Source organism: Coenobita brevimanus, chromosome 110 (assembly GCF_032717465.1).
Source record: "Coenobita brevimanus isolate Jiangsu-jjx chromosome 110, ASM3271746v2, whole genome shotgun sequence".
Classification (NCBI taxonomy): Eukaryota; Metazoa; Arthropoda; class Malacostraca; order Decapoda; family Coenobitidae; genus Coenobita; species Coenobita brevimanus.
Genome location: NC_137063.1, coordinates 38,081,158 through 38,104,447, shown reverse-complemented (window position 1 = coordinate 38,104,447; position 23,290 = coordinate 38,081,158). Strand labels below are relative to the sequence as shown.

At 40.5% G+C, this 23,290-nt stretch overlaps 1 protein-coding gene across 1 annotated transcript in view; it reads right to left on the bottom strand.

Annotated features, from left to right (window-relative positions):
* Positions 1-15,762, bottom strand: part of LOC145417553 (uncharacterized) — a 33,599-nt gene extending 17,837 nt beyond the window's left edge. Inside the window, exons 1-9 of the mRNA XM_080286261.1 lie at positions 15,726-15,762; positions 14,431-15,080; positions 13,835-13,987; positions 11,870-12,032; positions 8,094-8,236; positions 5,345-5,477; positions 4,564-4,673; positions 1,851-2,108; positions 341-394 (exon numbers count right to left, since the gene is read on the bottom strand). Of these exons, the coding sequence (XP_080142387.1) occupies positions 341-394; positions 1,851-2,108; positions 4,564-4,673; positions 5,345-5,477; positions 8,094-8,236; positions 11,870-12,032; positions 13,835-13,987; positions 14,431-15,080; positions 15,726-15,762 (1,701 nt within the window). The remainder of the gene's footprint in view (positions 1-340; positions 395-1,850; positions 2,109-4,563; positions 4,674-5,344; positions 5,478-8,093; positions 8,237-11,869; positions 12,033-13,834; positions 13,988-14,430; positions 15,081-15,725) is intronic.
* Positions 15,763-23,290: the final 7,528 nt, after the last annotated feature.

Sequence of the window (23,290 nt, the reverse complement as noted above, 5' to 3'; positions counted from 1 at the left end):
GAATTAGACACCACCCAGCAGAGATAAAAGCTGTACTGCATAATGGAAAATGAGAAAATATAGTTACCCCTTGCTATACGATGCAGTTATGTCCGGTAAAAACCCATCACATTACGATTTACCATATAATGGGGTTGATATAACAGATTCAATGGGGACAGGGAGGCGGGCCTTTAAAAAAGCCCACCCATATGAAGTATGTCCTAGGTTGGTCCAACCTGTCACCAAGGGTCCTCCTCAAGACTACGAGACAGCTGGGGGGCCAGGTCCTCTGGAGGAGATGAAGCATAATGGGGAAAGCGAAATGTGTACAAAAACAACCATCATACATTACACTTACACTAGCTCGAGGTCTTATCCTGCGTGGTCTTGACAGCACGTCATTACTGCCAATCTGAAAAAGGGAAATCATTACTCAAAAATACCAAATTTAAATAAGGTTAACAGAATTATTGCCTATTTCTTCCCTATGACGTGAAAGGGAATACAGAAATATATACAGTAATCCCTCGCTTATCTGGACATAACAGAGCCAAAGGCATGTGCAAGTAGTGGCAACATCCGGTTAATGAACGCTATTCCCCTACCTTACCCAGACCCTACCAAATGTATCAATACCCTACCTCCAACCTATACCTAACCTATTGTACAGTACCTATGCTTAAATTGGCAGTGTTTTCTGGTCATTCAGGCATATTTAGACATCAAAACACACATAGGAATATCCAAAGTCATGCTAAAAACCAAGAAAACCATGCAGAAAAATCACTGAAAAACAAAAAACACCCTACCTATACACTCGATGTAGTGCTGCTCTTGGGTGTCTGCCCTTTCCCCTCCATCCTTCTTTCCTACCATTCTCTTCTGTCTTTCTTTCCTTCATTCTTTCCTTGTCCTTCTGCCTACAGGTGACTTTACACTCCCTCTTCTGTCTCTCTTTCCTTCATTCTTTCCACTTCCTTCAGCCTGTGGGTGACTCTACACTGAGTGACAAGCCAAATGGTTTCCTGTACACCAGGAAACCATTTACTACACTGGGTGGTAACCATATAACCAAATTATGGCGCCTGGTGGTTTAGTGGGTAATTATTGCGCCCCAATCAGATTGAGCCTGAGAAGGTTTATATCCAAGGGGTGGTTGGGGTTGATTGCTCATGTAATGCCACTCAGGGATGAGTGAGGCTGGTCACTCTCATCTTAAATGTCGGGACCAACTGCCTAGCCCCGGGCTCCTACGTTCCTCATGGGGCAATGTAAGATTGGATGATAGATATACCATATATATACACACTACGTATACATATCCATCCATCCACCCATCATCCAATCCTGTGTTGACCCATGGGGTGCGTAGAAACCTGGGGCTAGGCAAGTGTCCTGACATTTAAGATGAGAGTGACCAGCCTCACTCATCCCTGAGTGGCATTACTTGGGCAATAAACTCCAACCACCCCTTGGATATAAATCTGTGCTCACTCATGCAACTGGAGTGCCCTAATTACCCACTAAACCACCAGGTGCCATAAGTTGGTTATATGGTTACCACCCAGCATGGTACAGGTTAATGGTTTCCTGGTGTACAGGAAACCATTTGGCTAGTCATTCAGTGTAGAGTCACCCGTAGACAGAAGGAAGGTAAAAGAATGATGGAAAGAAAGAAAAATGCCAAAGGATGGAAAGATGGAAGAAAGAGAGGAAAGGGCAGGCACCCAAGAGCAGCACTACATAAGGTGAGTGGATGGTGTGTGCCCCTACCAACCACGAAATAATAATAACAATAAATAATAATAATAATAATAAAAAGCACTTCAAATATCCCCTGCTTATTATGATAGTCTGAAAGCACAAACCTCCTGAAATGTGCGATCTCCATTGGGTAGCTGTATTATCCTAACATTGCCAATCTTTCTCTTCCTTAGCAGGGCACTGTTATTGGTGTTACTGCCAGTTGCCATCCTAGTTCCCAGAGGTCCCCTTATGGAATGCAAGAGGTGCTTGTACTCCTCGTGCTGCCGCAACTGGGCCCGCCTTGCAAATGCTTGGTCACAGTAGGTGCATTTGTATTTATCACCCGTGTACTGGTAGCTCAGGGAACCATCAGCATGAGACTGGGAGTGGAGGGAGAAAATACTTTAATCACTGCAAGCCAATGAAGCATTTTTAACTTTATTCTTGCTATCTCCAGGTGACTCTATCCAGCTTAGGTGAGTGCCACAGTAAGAAATGGACTAATGAAGGTTATAACTAACACTTTAAGTCTGAACAATCTCCTCTATGGTGAATGAAATCATCCTTGGGTATCAGGAATAATTATCAAAAAATTAAAAAAAAAAACTTGGACTGCAGAAGTACAGTACAAAAATCAATTCTCCATGGGAAGAGCTAAACTCCATAACCTACAGTGCTCGTCAGAAGTATGGGGTGCCCTGCGTCCCTCCTGAGAAACAAACCTTTCAACATTGAAAAAACATATAAATAATGCATTTTATTTACCTTTAGTGCTTCGTAGGGTAGCCTTTACGTTTCTTCACGGACCTGAGACATCTTGGAAATGAAAGGACGAGGCTCCTGAGGTGCTGGAAGGGTATTTTGTCCCAGGAGTCACGAATGGCGGCTTCCAGCTTAGGCAGAGAGCTCACGTCCTTCCCTTGGAGACTCTTCTTTACGAGGTACCAGAGGTTTTCAATCGGGTTGAGGTCTGGGCTATTTCCTGGCCAGTCTGTCATGAATGATACCTCGCAGTCACGAAGTCAATTGGTGACCGATTTGGCCTTGTGAGCAGGTGCACTGTCCTGCTGAAACACTCGTGCACCTGTTAGCTCAAAGGAGTCTGGTAAATGATCACACAGAAGCTCCAGGTAAACATCCTGATTCACTCTGAGGTTCTTGGGAAGTACAACAAGCTTCCCCAAACCCTTCCCTGAGAAACAACCCCATACCATGAGTGAATCAGGATGTTTAACTGTGCTTTCTACATACCGTGGGTCAAGTGGGTCACTACCTTTGCATGCTCCTCTGTTACAGGTAACACTAAATGTTGCCTCATCAGACCACAACACTGACAACCATTGCTCCTCACCCCAATTTAGATATTTATTAGCAAAGGCAAGCCTACGAATTCTCTGGCTGCTAGAGAGAAGAGGCTTTTTCACAGGCCTGTGATTTGTGTAACCAAGCTCATGCACCCTACGAGACACTGTTCTCACTGACACCTCACCAAACACTTCTGGGTTGCTCTCCTTAATTTTCCTTGCACTCACACAAGGATTAAACTCCACTGCACGTTTTAAAACATTAACAGACCTTGGGGAAGTTTTCCTAGGCCTACCAGACCTCGGTTTCTTTGTGGGAACTTCGCCACTGTTTTCCTCCCAAAACCGCGCACACCAACGACGCACTGTCGATCGTGCCACACCAACCAATTCACTAATTTCCTTTGTCTGGTGGCCTGCCTCCTTGAGAGCAATGATCTGGGATATGATTTCACTCGATAGTTCACAGGTAGGTGCCATAACAAAGTTTTGAAGGCCAAAACACTGTGGGACACTCGGTAAAAAATGGCGCAATTTGAGAGGGACACTCGGCGGAGTTCCTCTCTCTCAGGCAGCCCGTGGGCGACTGAGGCGGGAACCAACCAGCGCGTCAGAAGGCCTCAGGCTACCGTGACGTCATGCTCGGAGCTCAAACTTATGGCTCAATTCTTACCCCCAAAAATGGGTGATTCTTTTTGGGCCATAAGTATTGCGCGCCCGGCGGACAACGCTAAATACTTCTGACGAGCACTGTACTGTTGAGATGCAGGAGTGCTAATGGAAAGTTCCTGATGTTTTGCACCTTTTCAGTTACTAGTCAGAGTTGCAGATAGCCTGCTATTTTGAACAGAGGTACTTTGTAAAGTTATGTACTAATTCTTATTCTCTTTTTCTCTATAATGTTTTATTTAGGTGACTGTTTGTTAAATTATGTAATTTAATTTCAGTTTGTGTGATAAAGCATTTAGAGTGCTACATAATGTAAGAAAGCTCTGAAACAGAAAACTGTTGTTGCTATGAGTACATAGTAGAACTGCTGTTGGAGCCTGTGGCAGTGTGGGAAAAGGACGTAATGCTTTGCAAACGGAATGGATTACATTCTTCTTCAAGTAAGGATGACTACTACATATTACTGCTGTTTTCCATCCACATATGGAAGTTAAATTACTATGAGTAATACTATTTAGGATGGAGCGAAACTGAGCTGGATAACAGATGGAATTGTCGAGCCTCACTATACAATGGTGTTACATCGTGTGGCAGCCAATCACATAGTGATTTATCATGTAGAGAGGCATTTATAACATGGGTTCAATGGGGACATGTTTTTGGTCAAGGGTCACCCATCCAAAAACGCCTACAGTAAAAACATGTCAACTCTGTCGTAGAAAACAACCAATCTTCAGTAGAGGGTATGTGAAGGGGAACAACCAACAAAGATCATGATGATGATGAAGGTAGCAATCTCTCTTTAAGAAGAATTAACAAACCTAAGACAGTAACATGCAATTTAAACATAAGACAAAATTACCTTTGCTTTATGACATTGAAGATTAGAAGACTGATTAAAGCCTCGGCCACATACATCACACTTATATGGCCTCTCGTTGGTGTGTGTAAATAAATGATTTTTTAAATTACCTGAAAGATAAAAGAAAAGAATACTATTAATAAAGAAAATGAAAACAGTCCCCACACTTTAGATGTCTACACTGAATAGCCTAGTCCTGGGACCCTATGTCTACTAAGACAATACAGAACTGGATGGTGGATGGACAACATATGAAATATAAGAATGCTCATCCAAGCATCCATCATCCAATTCTGTGTTTACCTCATATAGAGTACAGAATGCAGCAGCCCATGCTTTGCTACACAGTCCAGACAATTTGGGTGAGGGGACCTGACACGCCCAAGATGTAGTATGTGAGCATTAAATTTAACCACTCTTAGGACCTGAATCCTTTTGGACATCTTCAGTTGGAGTGCCATAATCCACTAAACCATCAGGCATCCCTCTATTAGTTGCACGGTGTGATCACCACCCACTAGCATTAAAGCATAATTAGTTACCTAAAGTGCAGGATGCCATTTGACTTGTCACTCTGTCAAGCATCACCCAAAGGTAACACAACACTGAGCCAGTAGATGTTCGGTACCCCCACCTACCAAACATATGAAAATGTATGTATACTCATGATCACAAAATAAACTCTCACAATAAAGTACATCAGTAAAGTACCATATACTGTATATGAACAGCTTATCATTCATTGCAGCTACTACGGTATATGCAGTAAGAAAAAACTTACCCTTTTGGTGAAATGCCTTGTTACAAAAATTACATCTGTGTTGTTTTTCCTCTGTGTGTGTTTTCTTGTGTGATATTAAGGTTGAGACACGACTAAAGGTCTTCTGGCAGATGGCACACACATACGGTCTTGACTGAAAAGATACCAGTGCATAATGGTTAACCATGTCTGCATAAAATAAATTATGGAAAGGAATATTATAACTTTAAACTCACTGAATCAAAACACTCCACAGCTTCATCCACAGGCAGAAGAAAAAGGGAAGTTACCCCCTCAAAGTTAGCATCTTCATTGCCAAGATACAGAATCTGTTTTACAAATGAAATGTAAACTGTTTTATTTAAAAACTGTCCAGTATTATTTTCACTCTAGTCACACACTGAGCTTAACTGTGAGTACAAGTAAAAGACTGTTTCAAAAGATTAAAGGTCCAACCCCCAAATGCTTCACTGCACAGAAAACGAGAACCATAGGGAAAATATTATAACAAATGACAGGAAAACAAATTGATGGAAGGATTAATTAATGTCATAATCACAATATACAGTAGAACATCATATTTGTGCAAAGATCACTCAAAAGTCACATTCCAGTTGTAACCATTAACACATTCCTGGGCCAGCCAAGCATAACATTTCTACCCCATTCCCAGGCTTGGGATGAGTTGCCAACAAAATGAAGCTGTGTTGCCTTCAGGGGCTCCACACATTTACCACTCACACACTGCGCTAAATGTGTAGCTGTACACTGTTTTGCTTTGACGTAATATAGCACCCTTTTTTCATACATATATAATATATAATTCATCTTCATCATCCAATCCTACGTTGCTCCATGAGAAGCGTAGGAGCCCAGGGCTAAGCAAGTTGGTCCTGACATTTAAGATGTGAGTGACCAGCCTCACTCACCCCTGAGTGGCATTACATGGGCAATAAACCCCAATCACCCCTAGGATATAAACCTTCACCGTCTCAATCCGACTGAAGCGCCGTAATTATCTACTAAATCACCACGCGCCATAATTCAGTTACATGGCTGCCACCCTGCATAGTAAATGGTTTCCTCATGTACAGGAAACCACTTGACTTGTCACTCAATGTCGAGTCACCCGTAGACAAAAAGATGAGGAAAGAATGAAGGAATGAAAGACAGAAGAGGAAAGAATGAAGGAAAGAGAGTCAGAAGAGGAAGAAAGACGGAAGAGAGGAAAGACAGGCACCTGAGAGCAGCATTACATTGAGTATGTGGTAATTCTTATTATCACTATATTTATTATTCTTTGGGCAGGACTCTTGCAGTGAAGGGGTTTAAAACAGACTATACTATACATAACCCCTCCACTTCAAGAAATCCATCTGAAGGTGAGTAAAATAATCTAGTAACAGTAAAAATGAAATACAGTACAGTATTGTATAAAGTATGGCATTGGACTGAATGGGTTAAGTGCTGGGTACTGGGGCTGCCAATAAACGGGGCAGGTACAGGATGGATAGGTACTGGTCTCCTTGTCTGCCTTACTCAGCAAACTTGAAGAGGTTTGGAACAGGTATGATAATGTAGGTAATTAACCTCATAGTACATCTGCATTTTTTTTTTTTTCTTTTTTTCTTTTTTTTTTTTGCTTATTATCCGGTATTCAGCCACACAGTAAAATTTACTATCCAGTGCACCCCTACATTTTACAACACCAGAACTTCTCTAAAACCAACTACACTTTCCAATCATAATTCTCCCTTACAGCTGCTGCTATTAACTTACCTCATTCACATAGTGTCTCGTAAGTAATACAGTAAACATTGTGCACACTTCAATATCTAAGCATTACAGTTTTTGGCTATTTCAGATTCTTTACTTTCTTTCAAACACAATTCCCCATTCTTATTTTACAATTTAAAGAACATTATATGCTGAAACTCAATAACATCTTTGTCTTCCCCTCAAACACTAGTAAGCCTTTAATATAATGTTGTCTTGAACAGCTATTTCATTCTTGCTTCCACCCCATGACTGTCTGCAGCTTACACGTCAAATGATGGTACAGGAATTAGAATCAAGTTCCATTATCTCCTTTTACTATGAAAGGTCTCCCCTTAGCTGAATAAAACCATCTGATGGCAGCAAAAAATACAGCAGGTATCATCATAATGAAAGAAGTAACCTAAATTACTAAATTTTAAATTCAGCTTCCTTCAGTTGCACACCATACCAAATTCATGTCTCTCTCTCTCTCACTCACTCATTAATAGTGCATCAGTACAATACTGGAAAGTTCCAATTTCCCATACATATTCATCCTTCCCTTATCAGAATCTGACATATGCATCTTACCCACTTCTCGTCTGCTGCTTTTACAACCTCAATATCCCACCAACTTATATCTATCTTACAAGTCAATAACCTTGTAACAGCACCACACACAGTTTTAGTATTCCTAACCAAATACTTCTTGCATGCATTGTAGCCTACTACCCAAATATTTATTTTCAACCTCTCAATTCACTAACTGACTCCTCCACTAACTTGTTGTTCATATTTATCTGCAATTCTTTTCGTTTCTCCATTTTCCCACTTTCATTCTTTCACTCTATGTCCTCCCCTTGCCTCAAATCCTCCAAGCTCCACTCAGTTTTACCTTGAATACCAGTCATATGATATGATAAACCTCTTGTGCAAATTACAAAAACTTTACTACTCAACAAATGATACGAGCATTTATATGTTTCTTTTTATAGTTCAACTCTATTCTTACCGCTGAGTGAGTGGCTTTGTGCTGTGAGAGAGTGGACATCTGTCTGAAGGCTTTCCCACACTGATTACAGCGAAAGTTCCGTTCATCCGTATGGGTAGGTAGATGTCTCATTAATGTATACTGATGCATGAACTCCTTTCCACCTGTGAAATAAGTTATATTTAAACACACTTCCATTAAACTATAATACCAGGAAAGGCCAGACTGCAGAGAAAGAGTGTTTAAAATGACACAACTAGTACAATTTCAAAAGTGCCCCAAAACTCAATGTGTCATCTACACCTGTGTTGCCCTATGAGGAATGTATGACCCCAGGGCTAGGCAAGTTGGTCCTGATGTTTAAAATGAGAGTGACCAGCCTCACTCATCCCTGAGTGGCATTATGTGAGCAATAAACCCCAACCACCCCCTGGATATGAACCAACACAGGCTCAATCCGGTTGGAGCACCTTAATTACCCACAACACCACCAGATGCCATAGTTTGGTTATATGGTTGCCACCCAGCATAGTACCGGTAAATAGTTTCCTGGTGTACAGGAAGCCATCTGGCCTGTCACTCAGTGTAGAGTCACACACAGACAGAGGGAAGGAAGAATGAAAGAAAGAACAGCATAAGAGGAAGGAAGAAGGAAAGAAGAAAGGAAAGGGCAGCCACCCGAGAGCAGCACTACATTAAAATAACAATAAATACAGTATAAATATATTGTGGTAGGTGGTGGCGACCATCATCCACTCACTTGATGTAGTGCTGCCCACTTCTTCCTAAGTCTTTAGCATTCTTTTTGTATACCTGCCCTCCTCTCTTCCTATTTCTCCCATCTTTCCTGTCACTTCTTATTGCTTTTCTTTTCTTTACAGGTGGCTTTACATTGAGTGACATGCCAAATGGCTTCCTGTACGCCAAGAAACCATTTACAACGCTGGGTGGTAACCATATAACCAAATCATATGTGCTACCTACGCGCCAACAAGTGGATTGGTGGAGGGTTAGTGCCTCTCCCTGTAAAACAAATAACTCAGAGTCAAATGGCCACCCCTAACGGGATTATGGAGATGGCAATAGATAGATAGATAAATATACAAAAACAAGCTAAAAACTACAACTGTACAGTATTCTTCAATATCGCCTCTTCAATCTGATGATGTGCTTTCTATCTTGTCCTTGCCATTTCCCTACAATGTAATTACTGTACTTTTATTAGACACTTTTTGAACTGAAGGGATTAAAGACATCATCATCATCATCATCTGGACCTCCTTTCCCACCTTAGGGCAGGGTGAGGAGTAGCAATGTCTAGACAGCCCAAATCTGCTCAATCCAATGGGCCACGCTTCCATTCACTCACTGTCCAAATCCCCGGAATCCTGGCTCTACCTAATACACAAAAAAACATTCACCACATTCTGTAGCTTCACATACACATATCTGACGGAGTCAATCCAGATGCTGTCATGTTAAAAAGGGGTGCCAAATCCCTGATCATGCATTTCTCCTCACAATATTCATCCATCCAGCTCGATCTCTTGTTTAGTCCCCTAGTCTCACTGACTTCCAAACCTCTCATCCTCACACACTCATCCCCCATATTCCTCCACCTTCTCCTTGGCCCACCTCGCCTCCTCCCACCTTCAAATTCACTCAGATATACCTTTTTCACCACTCCATTGTTATCCATTCTCTCCATATGACCATACCATCTCAGTACGCTCTTTTCAATTCTGGCGTCCATAGACTTCCTCACTCTGCTTCTTTCACGAATCACACTATTTCGTATCCTATCCACTCTCTGTACTCCATCCTCAGCAGTCCCATCTCCACTGTTTTCACTCTTGACTTTTCATTTTCATGCCACACCATAGTCTCACATCCATATGTTAAAGCTGACACTAACACTTTCACACAAGCCTCGTGCAGCTGCAACACTCAAGCCTCTGTTTCTTATCATGGCCTTTATTGTACCACCTACTTTCCTTCCTTGTGTCACTCTACTTTCCATTTCTTTCGCACAATTTCCTCTTTTTTCTGTCACGGTACCAAGGTATTTGAACTCTCACCAGTTCCAGTCTCTCTCCATTCACTGTAACATCGCACTGGGAGTCACTCTCTCTCTCAATAACCTTCACTTTACTCTTTTCTACATTTTCTTTCAAGGCACAATGCTCACAGACATCAGCAAAACTCTGAACTAGTCTACCAAGTTCTTGTCCGGTATTTGCAAGTAGTACTGCATCATCAGCATACAACAAATTCCTATCCACTCTCTGTACTCCATCCTCAGCAGTCCCATCTCCACTGTTTTCACTCTTGACTTTTCATTTTCATGCCACACCATAGTCTCACATCCATATGCTAAAGCTGACACTAACACTTTCACACAAGCCTCGTGCAGCTGCAACACTCAAGCCTCTGTTTCTTATCATGGCCTTTATTGTACCACCTACTTTCCTTCCTTGTGTCACTCTACTTTCCATTTCTTTCGCACAATTTCCTCTTTTTTCTGTCACGGTACCAAGGTATTTGAACTCTCACCAGTTCCAGTCTCCCTCCAATCACTGTAACATCGCACTGGGAGTCACTCTCTCTCTCAATAACCTTCACTTTACTCTTTTCTACATTTTCTTTCAAGGCACAATGCTCACAGACATCAGCAAAACTCTGAACTAGTCTACCAAGTTCTTGTCCGGTATTTGCAAGTAGTACTGCATCATCAGCATACAACAAATTTGAGATATTCCATCCATCACCATTCATGATCAATGCCATCCCCGTCTCCATTACAAGTGTTTTTACTTCTCTCATCCCATTCATATATATACTGAACAACCATGGGGACACCACACAACCTTGCCGCACACCCACACCAATCATGAACCATTCACTTAGATGCCCATTAACCCTTACACATGCTTCACTACCATCATAAAAACTCTTGACAGCACCTAGCAGTTTACCATCTACACTGTACATTCGCAAAACCTTCCACAGTCCATCTCTGTCTACTTTGTCAAATGCTTATTCCAGGTCCATGAAGGCCATAAAGATCTTATGGTCCTTCTCACAAGCCTTCTCCACTATCTTGCTGCAAACATTTGATCCACACATCCTCTGCCACTCCTAAAGCCACCCTGCTCATCACTCACTGGGACCTCTGATATCTCTCTTACTTTCTCTATAATAATTCTTCCATATACCTTCCCTACCACACTCAATAAACTTATGCCATGAAAATTCTTGCACTCACTTAGCACACCTTTATTTTTATACAGGGGTACAATCACCGCCTTTTTCCACTCTGCTGGCACAGTTTCACTCATCCATGCCTTCTTACATATATCCAACAAGCACTTCATCTGTTCTCTTCACTACACTTAATCATCTCTGGATACACCTCATCAACCCCAGCTGCTTTCCCATTTTTCAGCCCTTTCGCAGTGCTCTTCACCTGTACAAGTGCCACATTTCCTGGCACTGCATTCCCTCTCTGCACACCCGCAGAATCAATCAAGTTTACAGTGGCTCTGAACTCTATTCTCATTCATCAGGCTTTCAAAATATTCTTTCCATCTGGTTCTTACTTCATCCCCATGGGTTAATAGTACCACCTGCATCCTTCAAAGACACCATTCAGTAACATCTTTATCATGACAGAACTTTTCCCAGGATAAACGGCATTATCTGAAGATACCAAGAACAGAATAAGAAATACAGTACCATACATCAACATAATGAAGGGGTTAATCTAAATACAGTACTGAGATAAACAGCACACTTACATATCCCACATTCCCATATTTTGATAGTCTTGCCATCTCGCTTCATGTACTTGACAAAGTGTAAGCGGCAACGTGGATCATCCCTGTCCACCCTTGTGTATTTGGTGCTCCGTTCATTCATCATCAGCTCATTCACTGTCTTGTTCACCTCAACACTTGGTGGCTAAGAAGAAATCATGATTAAAAAGAAGAAAAAAAAAAATGCATACAGTAGGTAGTCCTTCCTATCTGCTTTACTGTTACCAGATCAAAGACAATTAAACGTCCAACAAACATTCAGTTGTGGTCAGGTCATTCGCTGTCTTGTTCATCTTAATGTTAAGGGATGGAAAAAAAAAAAAAAAAGGAAATTAGGCTATACAGTAAAATTAAAACAGTATCTCCTTACTAGTTAGGGGCAAAAATTTGCCTAATATATCACTTATTTTGCTTTTCACTTTCTCCCCAGCTGGCTGCTATTTCTAAGCTGAGAGAAATTTTTTATGTTTCTTTGCTCACAGATGATGCTTTGATATTATGCATCATAGAATGAACTGACGGATATGCCCCAAGTATAAGGTAGATGAAGTGGAATGATAAACAAACTTTTGTCTTTGCCTGTACAATTAACTTTCTTACACATTACCCTGTATTAACTCTATACTGCTCACCATGGTAGCATTGACACAGCTGGGCGGCACCACTGCCTAGGTATGCAAACACCCTTGAACTCCTCCCCAGTACCTTGAAATTGGGATGGTGGACTGCAGGAGAGAGGACAACTTCAGCCTACAGTCTACTGTGTTCACATTCAGATGAACCTGGGGTTACTACTACTACCCACATTTCTTCCTTCAACATGTGTCCTCCCCATATACTGTAAGTGATGCTTTCAAACCATCTTCTGTTTCTTGCTCATTATTTTTTCAACTCCAATAAGTACTGTACTTACATCAAATAATCTACAGCAATACAGTGTAATAGCTCTTATATTAAGAGTATATATGTCACACAAATGCAAAATCTATATGATATTAATATCTTCATCTAACTTTAGGTGTGTCCTGAGAACCATCACTGCTCTCTGAGGATATTGTATGTATAAAATTTTATCGTAAGGAAATATGTAAGTTTTTATTATCATATCAATACCAAATTTTGTCTGTTCGGCTGTCCTGGCTGATCGAGTGATCAAGGCACATTTGCCGTCTGATCTGAGGACGGCTGGGATGCCTCATGCCTGTGAGATCTCTGACTGCATTGATTAATATTTAGTATCTAATACTATTTATCATCTATGATCAATTTGTCATGCAAATGTTGCATGATCAATGTCTCTTTACATTTATTTTCATTTTCTTCTTTTTCCAGTGTGTGAACATGTGTGCAGGCCAATCTGCACTTTTGCACCTTTTTACTGAAGTGATCACACACCACACCTCTGCACAGTGCGGGATGTGCGGAGGTGCAGAAGGTGTGCAGAACTTGCCCACCACTGCTGTATTGTGTACTGTAGTGTTTACGAGTGCAAACCCCCCAGGGCTCTTTCTCCCCATCAATGCCAACATTTGGTGAGTACATACAACAGTTCACTATGTACAGGACTGTATTACTGTACTGTAACATTACTGTATTGTTTTTAAATGCTTAGTTTTCATATTTTACTCATGGTAAAGTTTTTAGGATAGAGGGTCAAGATGGACAGAATCACAGTATCAGGCTCAATGCCGAATGATGTGCTGGATATGAAATGTCCAGCATTTCACTTTAACTGGTGTAGGGCTTGGCTGAATTACAACAGATAATTGAGGGTTTATTGTATCCCACCATCTAATGAAATACACCGCCAGCCTAATCAAGAAAGGGTGAGATAGAAGACAAGAGAAGTAGCCATCTGCATTAAAATTCCATTGTCAATTCTGAAAGACTGAAATGGGAGAAAAGCTATAGTGCATCTTACTGATGGCCCAGGATTCTCTCACTTACTGGGCTCTCAGCTGCCTCTTTCTTGCGTGGAGCAGAAGCATTGACCCGAATCTGAATTGTGGCAGACTCTGCCTCCTCCAATGGCTCCTTCTTGATACCCTGCAGTAGTGGGGTTGGGTATTCTGTCTCCTCATCCACACCATCCTCCGTCACCTTCGCAATAAGTGTCAGTTATTTACAGGTACTCCTTCACTACATGAGGGTTTTACTGAATTCAAGGTATTTACTCTTTTACTATTAGTGGGCTGAACAAAGTTCAAGAATGGAGTCTGACAACAGCATGGAAAAAAAAAAAAAATGTATCTGTATTGTAAGTTAGGCATACAAAGGAAGGTATATTGTAAGCGACGGTACAAAGCATTACTGATGCTACTACAGGCGAGGAACAGGGTGTGTTGAGAAAGGGGGGGGGGAGTGTACAGATTGGACATTTACAATACTAATAACATTAGCTGAGAAATAAACTGCAAAACAATGTTCTCTGGGAGCACCAACTTAAATACAGTAGTGGGCCTCCTGCAGTCCATGAAACTTATGTTCCAGATGATCCTAGAGCCACAATGACAACAAACTGTACTGTACACTGTGTCACTCACCTCAGTAACATGTTCATGGAGGGCTTGTGTGTCTTGGAGCAGGTTGCCATCAACAGTTATTACATCCCCATCAGACGACAGAATATGGGCTTTTACATTCTCCGATATTATCTCACCACTAGCATGCAGGATATTGGCAGATCCATCAGCATTCATGATGATATGGCTTGAGGAGTCATCAGGAATAATTTCACCTTCGCTGAATATGTGGTGCTCTGCGGCCATGAGTTGATGATCTGATGTGATAATTTGTCCTGCTTCACTCGAGAAGATCTGAGTCATGCCATCATTCACCATCTCTCCCTCTGGCTTTGTTTCCAGCATTTCTGTTGGGTCTTGCCTACTTGCAGGATTCTCTTGGCCTCTGCTTAGGATGGGGAGGGAGTCAGATGTAATAGCACTGGTGTCAGTATCAGAACTGATCTTGTGGGTAGTAGTGATATGCTGGCTGGCTGTGATTATGGGTAGTGTGTCAGATGTGATGGTGTGGCTGGATGAGGAGGCAAGGTTTCCAGCTGAGGAGGGAATTATTTGAGAGGCATCTTCTGGCTCTTCAGCAATGATGGGCATACTGCCCACAACCGAAAAGTTTTCCACCACAGTCTCCATCTTTGTATTTCTGGAAAAAATAAATAAATAAATAACCAAACCTGATCAATATCTTAGCTCTTAAGCTGCCATACAACTTTCAAATGGTATTTCAAATACCGGTACTGTAGTCAGTGGCATGATTTTGATAATATCACCAATTGTCTCGAAATTTCCTAGTTTCCATAAGGCTCAAAGAGCATGTATAGCCTATGCTTCATGAGTTGCCAGATACAGGGGGAAACGACCTCTGCCTCACGCAGTGGTCATGGCTATTTCCCACATGCCTATGCACTAGTAGGCCAAAACATGCTTTTACAGCAAAAAAGGAAAAGTTCTTCAACTTATCAATACATGTGAACAAAGGGAACATCTTCCAAAGTTTCATTTGTAAGCAGAAAAACTGATTTATGTGGGCATAGATTTTCATCAATGTATGGTAAGTAACGCATTTCTATTTTGATGGTTTATGTGTGAAAATACAACAAAATAACAGTAATCTCCCCCCCCCCCTGCACCCATACAGATAGAAAAACAGTAAAGAGGAGTATGAAAATTCAACTCAATTTCTCCGAGTCTAGCCTCAGCAGGTCTGAATTGCTATAGACTACAGCAGCATTTTGTCAATACAGGTATAGGGGTACCATAACACTAAAAACTAAACCAGTTTTGGTAATCCTGATGGAGAAAGTACAACGTTATTTTACCGTTTTCTCTTGTGTTTTCCTTAACTTTGCTCTTCATGGGATTCGTTAAGTAGTTATTTTCTGATTGCATTTTCAAGATTCAATGCTTTTTTTTTCTTTCTTTCTTTTTTTTTTTTTTTTTTAAGAGGTGAAAAAATTTTTAAAAGGCAGTGTCTGTTTACAGACAGATGCCATCTTGTGGTGTGCAAGGATGGACAGATGCCATCTTAGAATACCATTTTCAAATGAAATTACCTTTATCAGTGCCTATTTATTCAAACCTAACCTAAATTTCCATAACTTAATCCAACCTTATTTATCCTAACCTAACCTGAACTATTTTGCACTAACCTAACCAATTTTGTACTAACCTAACAAAACTTATCTTAACCTAACCTAACCTATCCCTTATGAAATCATATACTGTATTCCTCATTTACTGATGGTTCCTTTTCATACCTGAATATCCAGCTCTGTAAACCTTTACAATGTCACTGAATCAATTCAACAATGGGTGAAAAGTCACTGAATCAACTCAACAATGGGTAAAAAATTGTGTTAATTTTTAAGAGGTGGTCCTGTCTCCCCAAGGATTACCTGTTTGGGGGAATTTAAATACAGGTACAGTGTATACCCCAGTTTAACAATGAAATTGGTTAAGTAAAAACCCATCGTTAAGCAGGGTATCGTATCTCGGGGTAGATTTAACATGTAAAGTATAGGGATGCATTTTTGAGCCTTGGGTTTCCCCCCAATCAAGTCCTAAACCCATCCAAATTTGTCCAAAAACAAGTTTCTAGCTCACCTAAATCCCCAAATAGCTTTGAAACAAGCTAAACTTAGCCTATAAGCTGTTTATAACTCACCTAAACCCAAAAATAAAGTCTGAAAATTGTCAAATATGTCTGGAAAAAATCAAACTTAGTAAACTGTACCCCAAAATAACAATGTTCACCCCACCTATGACTAAAACACATTAAGTCTAAAAACAGTTTATAAATCAACCTGAAAACAAAATTTAAGTCAAAAATATCAAAATTGGTAAAAAAAAATCTAAATCTGTTGTTAAACCAGGGTTTGGCCAGTATTGCAAGTTATGATGGTACTGTATTTCTACCCCCATCACTAAGCTGGGGTATTGTTTATTGAGGTATACATGTACTGAATATTCTTTCACAAAAATTTAACCAGTAAATATGTACTTTTTAAAATTCTTATGTGGATTTTGGGAACTGCACTGTGCTAGTACACGGTACCAGGTAAGCCACTGAATGCTGGAGTGTTCCTAGTGAGTGGATAGGATGTGGAAATTTATTGTAGGCCTACTGTTTGTTTGCTAATGATACTGTTACGTCGAGTGAAGATGACTGGGACTTGCAAGAGTTGCTGAATGAATTTGGAAATGTGTGAAAAAAAAAAAAGGGGAATTTGAATGTTGCTAAGCTAAGGATACGAGTATCTATCTACCTATCTACATAGCCCGATGCCCTAATCCCACAAAAGGTGGCTGCAGATAAAACGCCTCCAAGTCTCTCTGTCACCCACCATTTGACTGCCCTCCCCCCTCCCTCATATATGATTATGGTCTTTGAAATCAGAGTGTATATAGTACTACGAGTGAAGCTGAATTGTCAGGAAACTAGTCAATGCAAGTGCTTTCAAGTAGTGTGATGAGACATAATGGAAGTTTAGACAATGAAGTGCATGAAAGGATGCAAGGGGAAGGAGGGTTGTAGGTACACTGAGGGCAGTGACAAGAAATAGGGAGGTGAGCATCGAAGCAATCAGTGTTTGCTAGTACAGTTGTCCAACTCTCACATAAACTTATCGAAGATAAACTTAGACACTGCTGGAAGGACAAGGTCATAAAATGAGTTCAAATGATTTAATGAAAAGATGCATGTACTGACAAGCAAAATTAATGAGGTGGTCAGAAGCACTGATGCTCAAGTGGATATCTTGGAGAGTATTGAAACTACTGGTATCATCAGATTGGATTAATCCCCAAGCTAGACCTTATTAGATCATACAGCCCTGCTAGGGTGACAGGAGAGCGCTACGGTACCCCTCCCAGCACAGCAGCCACCAGGCAGGGCGCGAACCTTCGACCTTACGGTCTCTAGCCTGACACCTTACCACTGAGCTACCGTGCTCCCCATCGTCAGATGGTGTAATGTGAATACAGGAGAGATTGACTATCAGTGTATCCAAACGAGGTTGGAAAAGAGAGGGAACCAATATTTGTAAACAAAGGTACAATTTGTGTATTTAGTTTTTACTACCCTATTTAAATATGCAGGGTACAAAGTTTATTATATTGGTCTAGGGGTATGTGATGGGGGGGCAAAAGCCTCTAGTAGGCATACAAGCACATGCAGCGGCAAGGGCAGCACCATGTGGAATGCATGGGAAGAACCACTTTATTTAAGTGCCATATATCCAATTTATTAGCTTCCAACAAAAGTAAAGGAAGAAGAGGTGTTTGTACAAGAAAACTAGCCATAAAACATACGTAAATAACTGAACCAATTATGGTCTGAAGAAGAGTTTTACCAAAAATTCACCCTATTACACACCAAGTGGTAAGCATCCTTCATTGGGACGAGTTCTAAAACTTTAATCCCACATTTTCCCTCCTTCCAACCCTATTTTGAAATTCAGTTACTGGAACGGATAAAAAAAAAATGGGGAGGGAGGGGGAGTGGAAGGTAGAAATGGATGAGAACGCATGGACATAATGGTTCATTTCTTACATTACCCTTATATACTCAAAGCCTATATTTTATGTTGCAACTTATGCTTTTCCAGAAATATTTATCCTATTCAACCGGCAATCGTAAGGTATGCAAGGTATACAAACAACAGTGTTCCCATTTACTAATGAGTACAATTAACATTCATAAAGCCCAATACCACTTCAGTCTGGTCAATACTAACACCATCTGAACACAAAGTCATTTTACCTTGCAAACATACACTGCCTCTCGCTTACGTTAATAATAGTGAATGTAGCTACTAGTCTACAACTGAAGTGAATTATCACCATATTTTGCAACACCAGACATTTCAATGATACCTCCGCCATTTTTGGAGGTATATACGTCATTCGCTTTGGATTTTTGTGCCATGATAGCTTTCCTAGTCATCATTTAACGAGAGGAACAAGGTCACCCTCTCCTCACAACAGAAATGAAAACAATACTGAGGAAAGTAAATAAAAGAGAATCGATTATTTGACCTTCATTTGTTAAAGGAAACACAAGACTAACGGCAGGCTCTCCATCTCCTCCCACCATATTTTCTCTTCTATACACTTTAAAATAGGTCTTTCCTCACTGTACGAAGAACACATATAATGTAAGGCGTGCTAAATATGACATGGATGCAACGAAAAGTGACTAAATATAAATATTACCTTGTAAATCAAGGAGATTTGGTGTTCTCAGCTATCGCCACGGTGCTAAAGTGAGAAGTGCGCATGACGTCACTGTTCATGTATGCCGCGAAATATGAAATCATGAATGCCATCATTATTTTTATTCCTTTAAAATAAACGGAATCACTTCATCGGCTTAATATTATAGCCAGACACCATAATCCCGCGGAGGAAGACCACAAACAAATCCCCTCCATGTCACCCTAGTCCTTTTAAACAGAATATAAGTTACCACGTACTATAATAGAAAAATTATTTCTGCACAATTTATTAATATCCAGTGTGATTGGTAGGACTTACATTTCCAAGCGGTCAGCGACAGGGGACAATGCTAAATGACAGACAACTAATTATTGTAAACTCTACTCTGCACTTAACTGTCTACACTCACACAAAACTGTTTTAGACATAGAGCTGCATAAGGCCGATGCATCAAGTGTTACAGACCTAAGTAATCAGTCACGTATGTGGGCATCATATGATCGGGGGGAAAAAAAAAAAAGTCGGTTACCTATTTTCATTGTCTTTGCTGACCTGACCACCTGTTTATGCTAAATAACTGTCATATGTAGCTTGTCTACACTCACACAAAACTGTTTTAGACATAAGAGCTGCATAAGGCCGATGCATCAACTGTTACAGACGTGAGAACATCAGTCACATTATGTGAGCATCATATGATTAGGGAAAAAAAAAAATCGGTTACCTGATGTCATTGTCTGCTGACCTGACTACCTGCTTATGCTAAATAATTGTCATACGAGTATAATACCTGGTGGGCTACATATTTCTAACATGGGTACGACAGATTCGTTTTCTTAGTCTCTATGGAAGATGTAATTAGTTTCTCGGAAGAAAAATATTACCTAATTGTAACATTGATCTCGGCATGCCACATGATGTCTTTCTCCAACTTACTAGGTTATGTGTGCAGTGTAATGCATTTTCATTTGGTTCTCAATTTTTCATTCATTTGGTATGGCCTCATGGGTATGGGCTCACCCCTCGTTCCCATTCTTAGTAACTTGTACATGGAATATTTCGAATCCAACCTTCTTACCACCATATCCTCTCAAAATCTACAGTAGCTTGGTATAAGTATGTTGATGATGTGCTTTCCTTTTGGCCATATACACTAGCTTTGACGATTTTCTCTCAATATTTGCATTGGTTCCCTCAATTAAATTAAGTTGAATGGGAAATAATGTCTCCCTTCCATTTTTAGACGTATTTGTGTACACGGATGAACAGGGGACACTCATGGCTGTTCGGTATACAGGAAACCATCAATAATAATGATAATCTTGGTTGTGACAGCGAATGGACTATAAGTTGCGACAAGGCATTGATTGTAAGTTGCGACAGGTGATGGACTGTAAGTTACCACAGGAGCTGGACTGTAAGTTGCAACAGGGAATTGATTGCAAGTTGCGGGAAAGAATGGATGGTAAATTGCCTACTTCCTTTAATGACCGTTTTGGCTTGGTGGTCAACGTTCTTCGCCTACAGGTAAGAAGAGACCCAATTCGTTTCGCGAACAGACAGCGCTTAAATATTCCTACCTACGGCAAAGTCCTTTTGAGGTCCCGTTTGGTAATGAACGAAAATTCCATTCAGAAATGCTTTTCCCAGTTGAAGAAAGTCATTTACCACGCATGACTGTTAAGTGTATGCAAGTAATTTTACCTTCTTGTGATTAAGACAACTCCAGTATTCTATTCCAGCCAACACCTTGCAGCTTCACTCAATTGAGTTATAAGTGTTTAACTGTACACCCATCATTAATATATATATATATATATATATATATATATATATATATATATATATATATATATATATATATTTATATATATATACACTCATAAATTCCTTCCTGCTTGTAATCTCATTTTCCCTAATCCTAGGTTACTTAATTTTTCACATTGTTTTGAAACGGGAATAAACAACCGTAATGAGTTTACAGTAGGACAGAAAACAACGTAGCGAAATGTTCTAAGGAATATCTAGACAGGAAACTCAGTGGGAAAGGAACAAGTGCAAAACTGTAGCGGGGAATCAAGAAGACTACAGAGTGGAAGGACAGGTACCACAGGTGTGGAAAAAGGTGTGGGGGGAGGAATAGGAGTATGAGGACAGAAGAAAGTGTGTTGACAGAGGAAGGTAAGAGGTAGGTGTATGGAAAATGAAGTAGATAATAGGCAGGTGTCAGGAGACTGACAAATGTAAAGAGGCAGGTTTGAAGGGACTGGAGCAAGGTACGATGTAGGTGCAAGGGGACTGAGGGAGGTAAGAGGCAAGTGCAAGGAGACTGAGAAAGGTAAGAGCTAGCAGGTGTAAAGGGACTGGGGAAAGTAAGAACAAGTGTAAGGGGACTGAGGATAGTAAGAGACAGGTGTAAGGGGATTGAGGAAGGTAAGAGGCAGGTGTAAAGGGACTGAGGAAGGTAAGAGACAAGTGTAAGGAGATTGAGGATAGTAAGAAACAGGTGTAAGGGGACTGAGGAAGGTAATAGGCAGGTGTAAGGGGACTGAGGAAGGTAAGAGACAGGTGTAAATGGACTGAGGAAGGTAAGAGGTAGGTGTAAGGGGACTAGGGAAAGTAAGAGGCAGGTGTAAAGGAACTGAGGACAGTAAGAGACAAGTGTAAACAGACTGAGAAAGGTAAGAGACAGATGTAAAGGGACGGAGGACGATAAAAGACATCTGAGACAGGTGTAAATGGACTGAGGAATGTAAGAGACAAGTGTAGGGGACCGAGAAAATTAAGATACAAGTGTAAGGAGATTGAGAAAGGTAAGATACATGTGTCATGAGGCTGAGAAAGGTAAAATAAAGATATAAAGGAAAGTAAGACATGTGTAAGAGACAGGTGTAAGAGACTGAGGAAGGTAAGAGACAGGTGTAAGGGAACTGATAAAGGTAAGAGATGCGAGGGGAATGAAAAAAACAACAGGCAGCCCAAGTCCACAGCAGCACGAACCAGAATCCACCTGTCCTATTGTGACTTGCCTGTACAGTGTATAATATTAATATTGTATTCAGTATTGTGTTGTGACTATATATGTGTAAGGTTGGTTGACCTGAGTTTTTATGCCTTGTTCCTCTCGTTGCATGCTCTAGAGTCTAGACCCATATTTAGTATACTGTACAGGCATTTTAGGTTATCTAATATCTCCTTTGGGGACGCTAAGTGTCTAGCAACACTAGTATCACCCATTTCTTCCCTCTCTCTCCATTCTCCTGCTGCAGTTATTCTTTTTTCATCGCTGAATTTTGCTAGTTCTGCACGAGTTTCCTTTCCCTGAATGTTCTGTCAGGCATGATTTGTACGTTTTTAAGATTTTCCATTCTTGAGTCTTTCAGCTTCCCACTGGCTTTAAGTATATTCATTTCTCAGCACGACCTTGAGCAGTCTTGGAGATCTCTGTTACTTTTGGTTTCTTTCGTCTTGTTTAACCTCACCATTTGCTTGATTTCAACATTTTCCCCTAATTTCATTTTCGTTAACAGATTCTTTCATTGTTTATTCATTCACCTCATTCTTTTCTTCATCACTATCCCCTATTGGTTCACTGAGGCCTTGGAAAATCAGACTGTTCTTTCTGCAGGTCTGTTCTTCCAACTATCTCAAATTCATTTAACTCATCATGTATTGCCACTTGTTTTGTAGTCTGTCTTTTCCTACAGTGTACCAACACGTACGGTGATATCAGTAATCAGTAGTACAGTACTTGTTTCTATTTCTAGGCTTTATTCCTACATAGCTATCAAAATATACAATCAGATTAGAGCACTGTAATCGGAGACATTTGACATCATTATTATTTCCTAGCTGCTGTCTGTCTGTCTGTCTGTCCACAACATGGAACGGTATGTTTTGGTAGTGATATGTTCTACTTCAGTCGTTGGCTTTGGTTTACCAACATTAAGTAATTTTTACTAACAAAACATTAGATGGATAAAAGATGAAGTACTTCAATTATTTAAAGCAAATGTGGTAATCTTTGAGGGGAATACCCTACACTGTTTACCGTCAAAGGAAAAATTTAGAGCAGTTAGAATGCGTGATAGAAGGGCTGGGACGCTTGTGACGTGGTGTAGTTGTTGAGAGGAGGTTGCGAGGCGGTGGCCTCACAAGAAGATTGTAT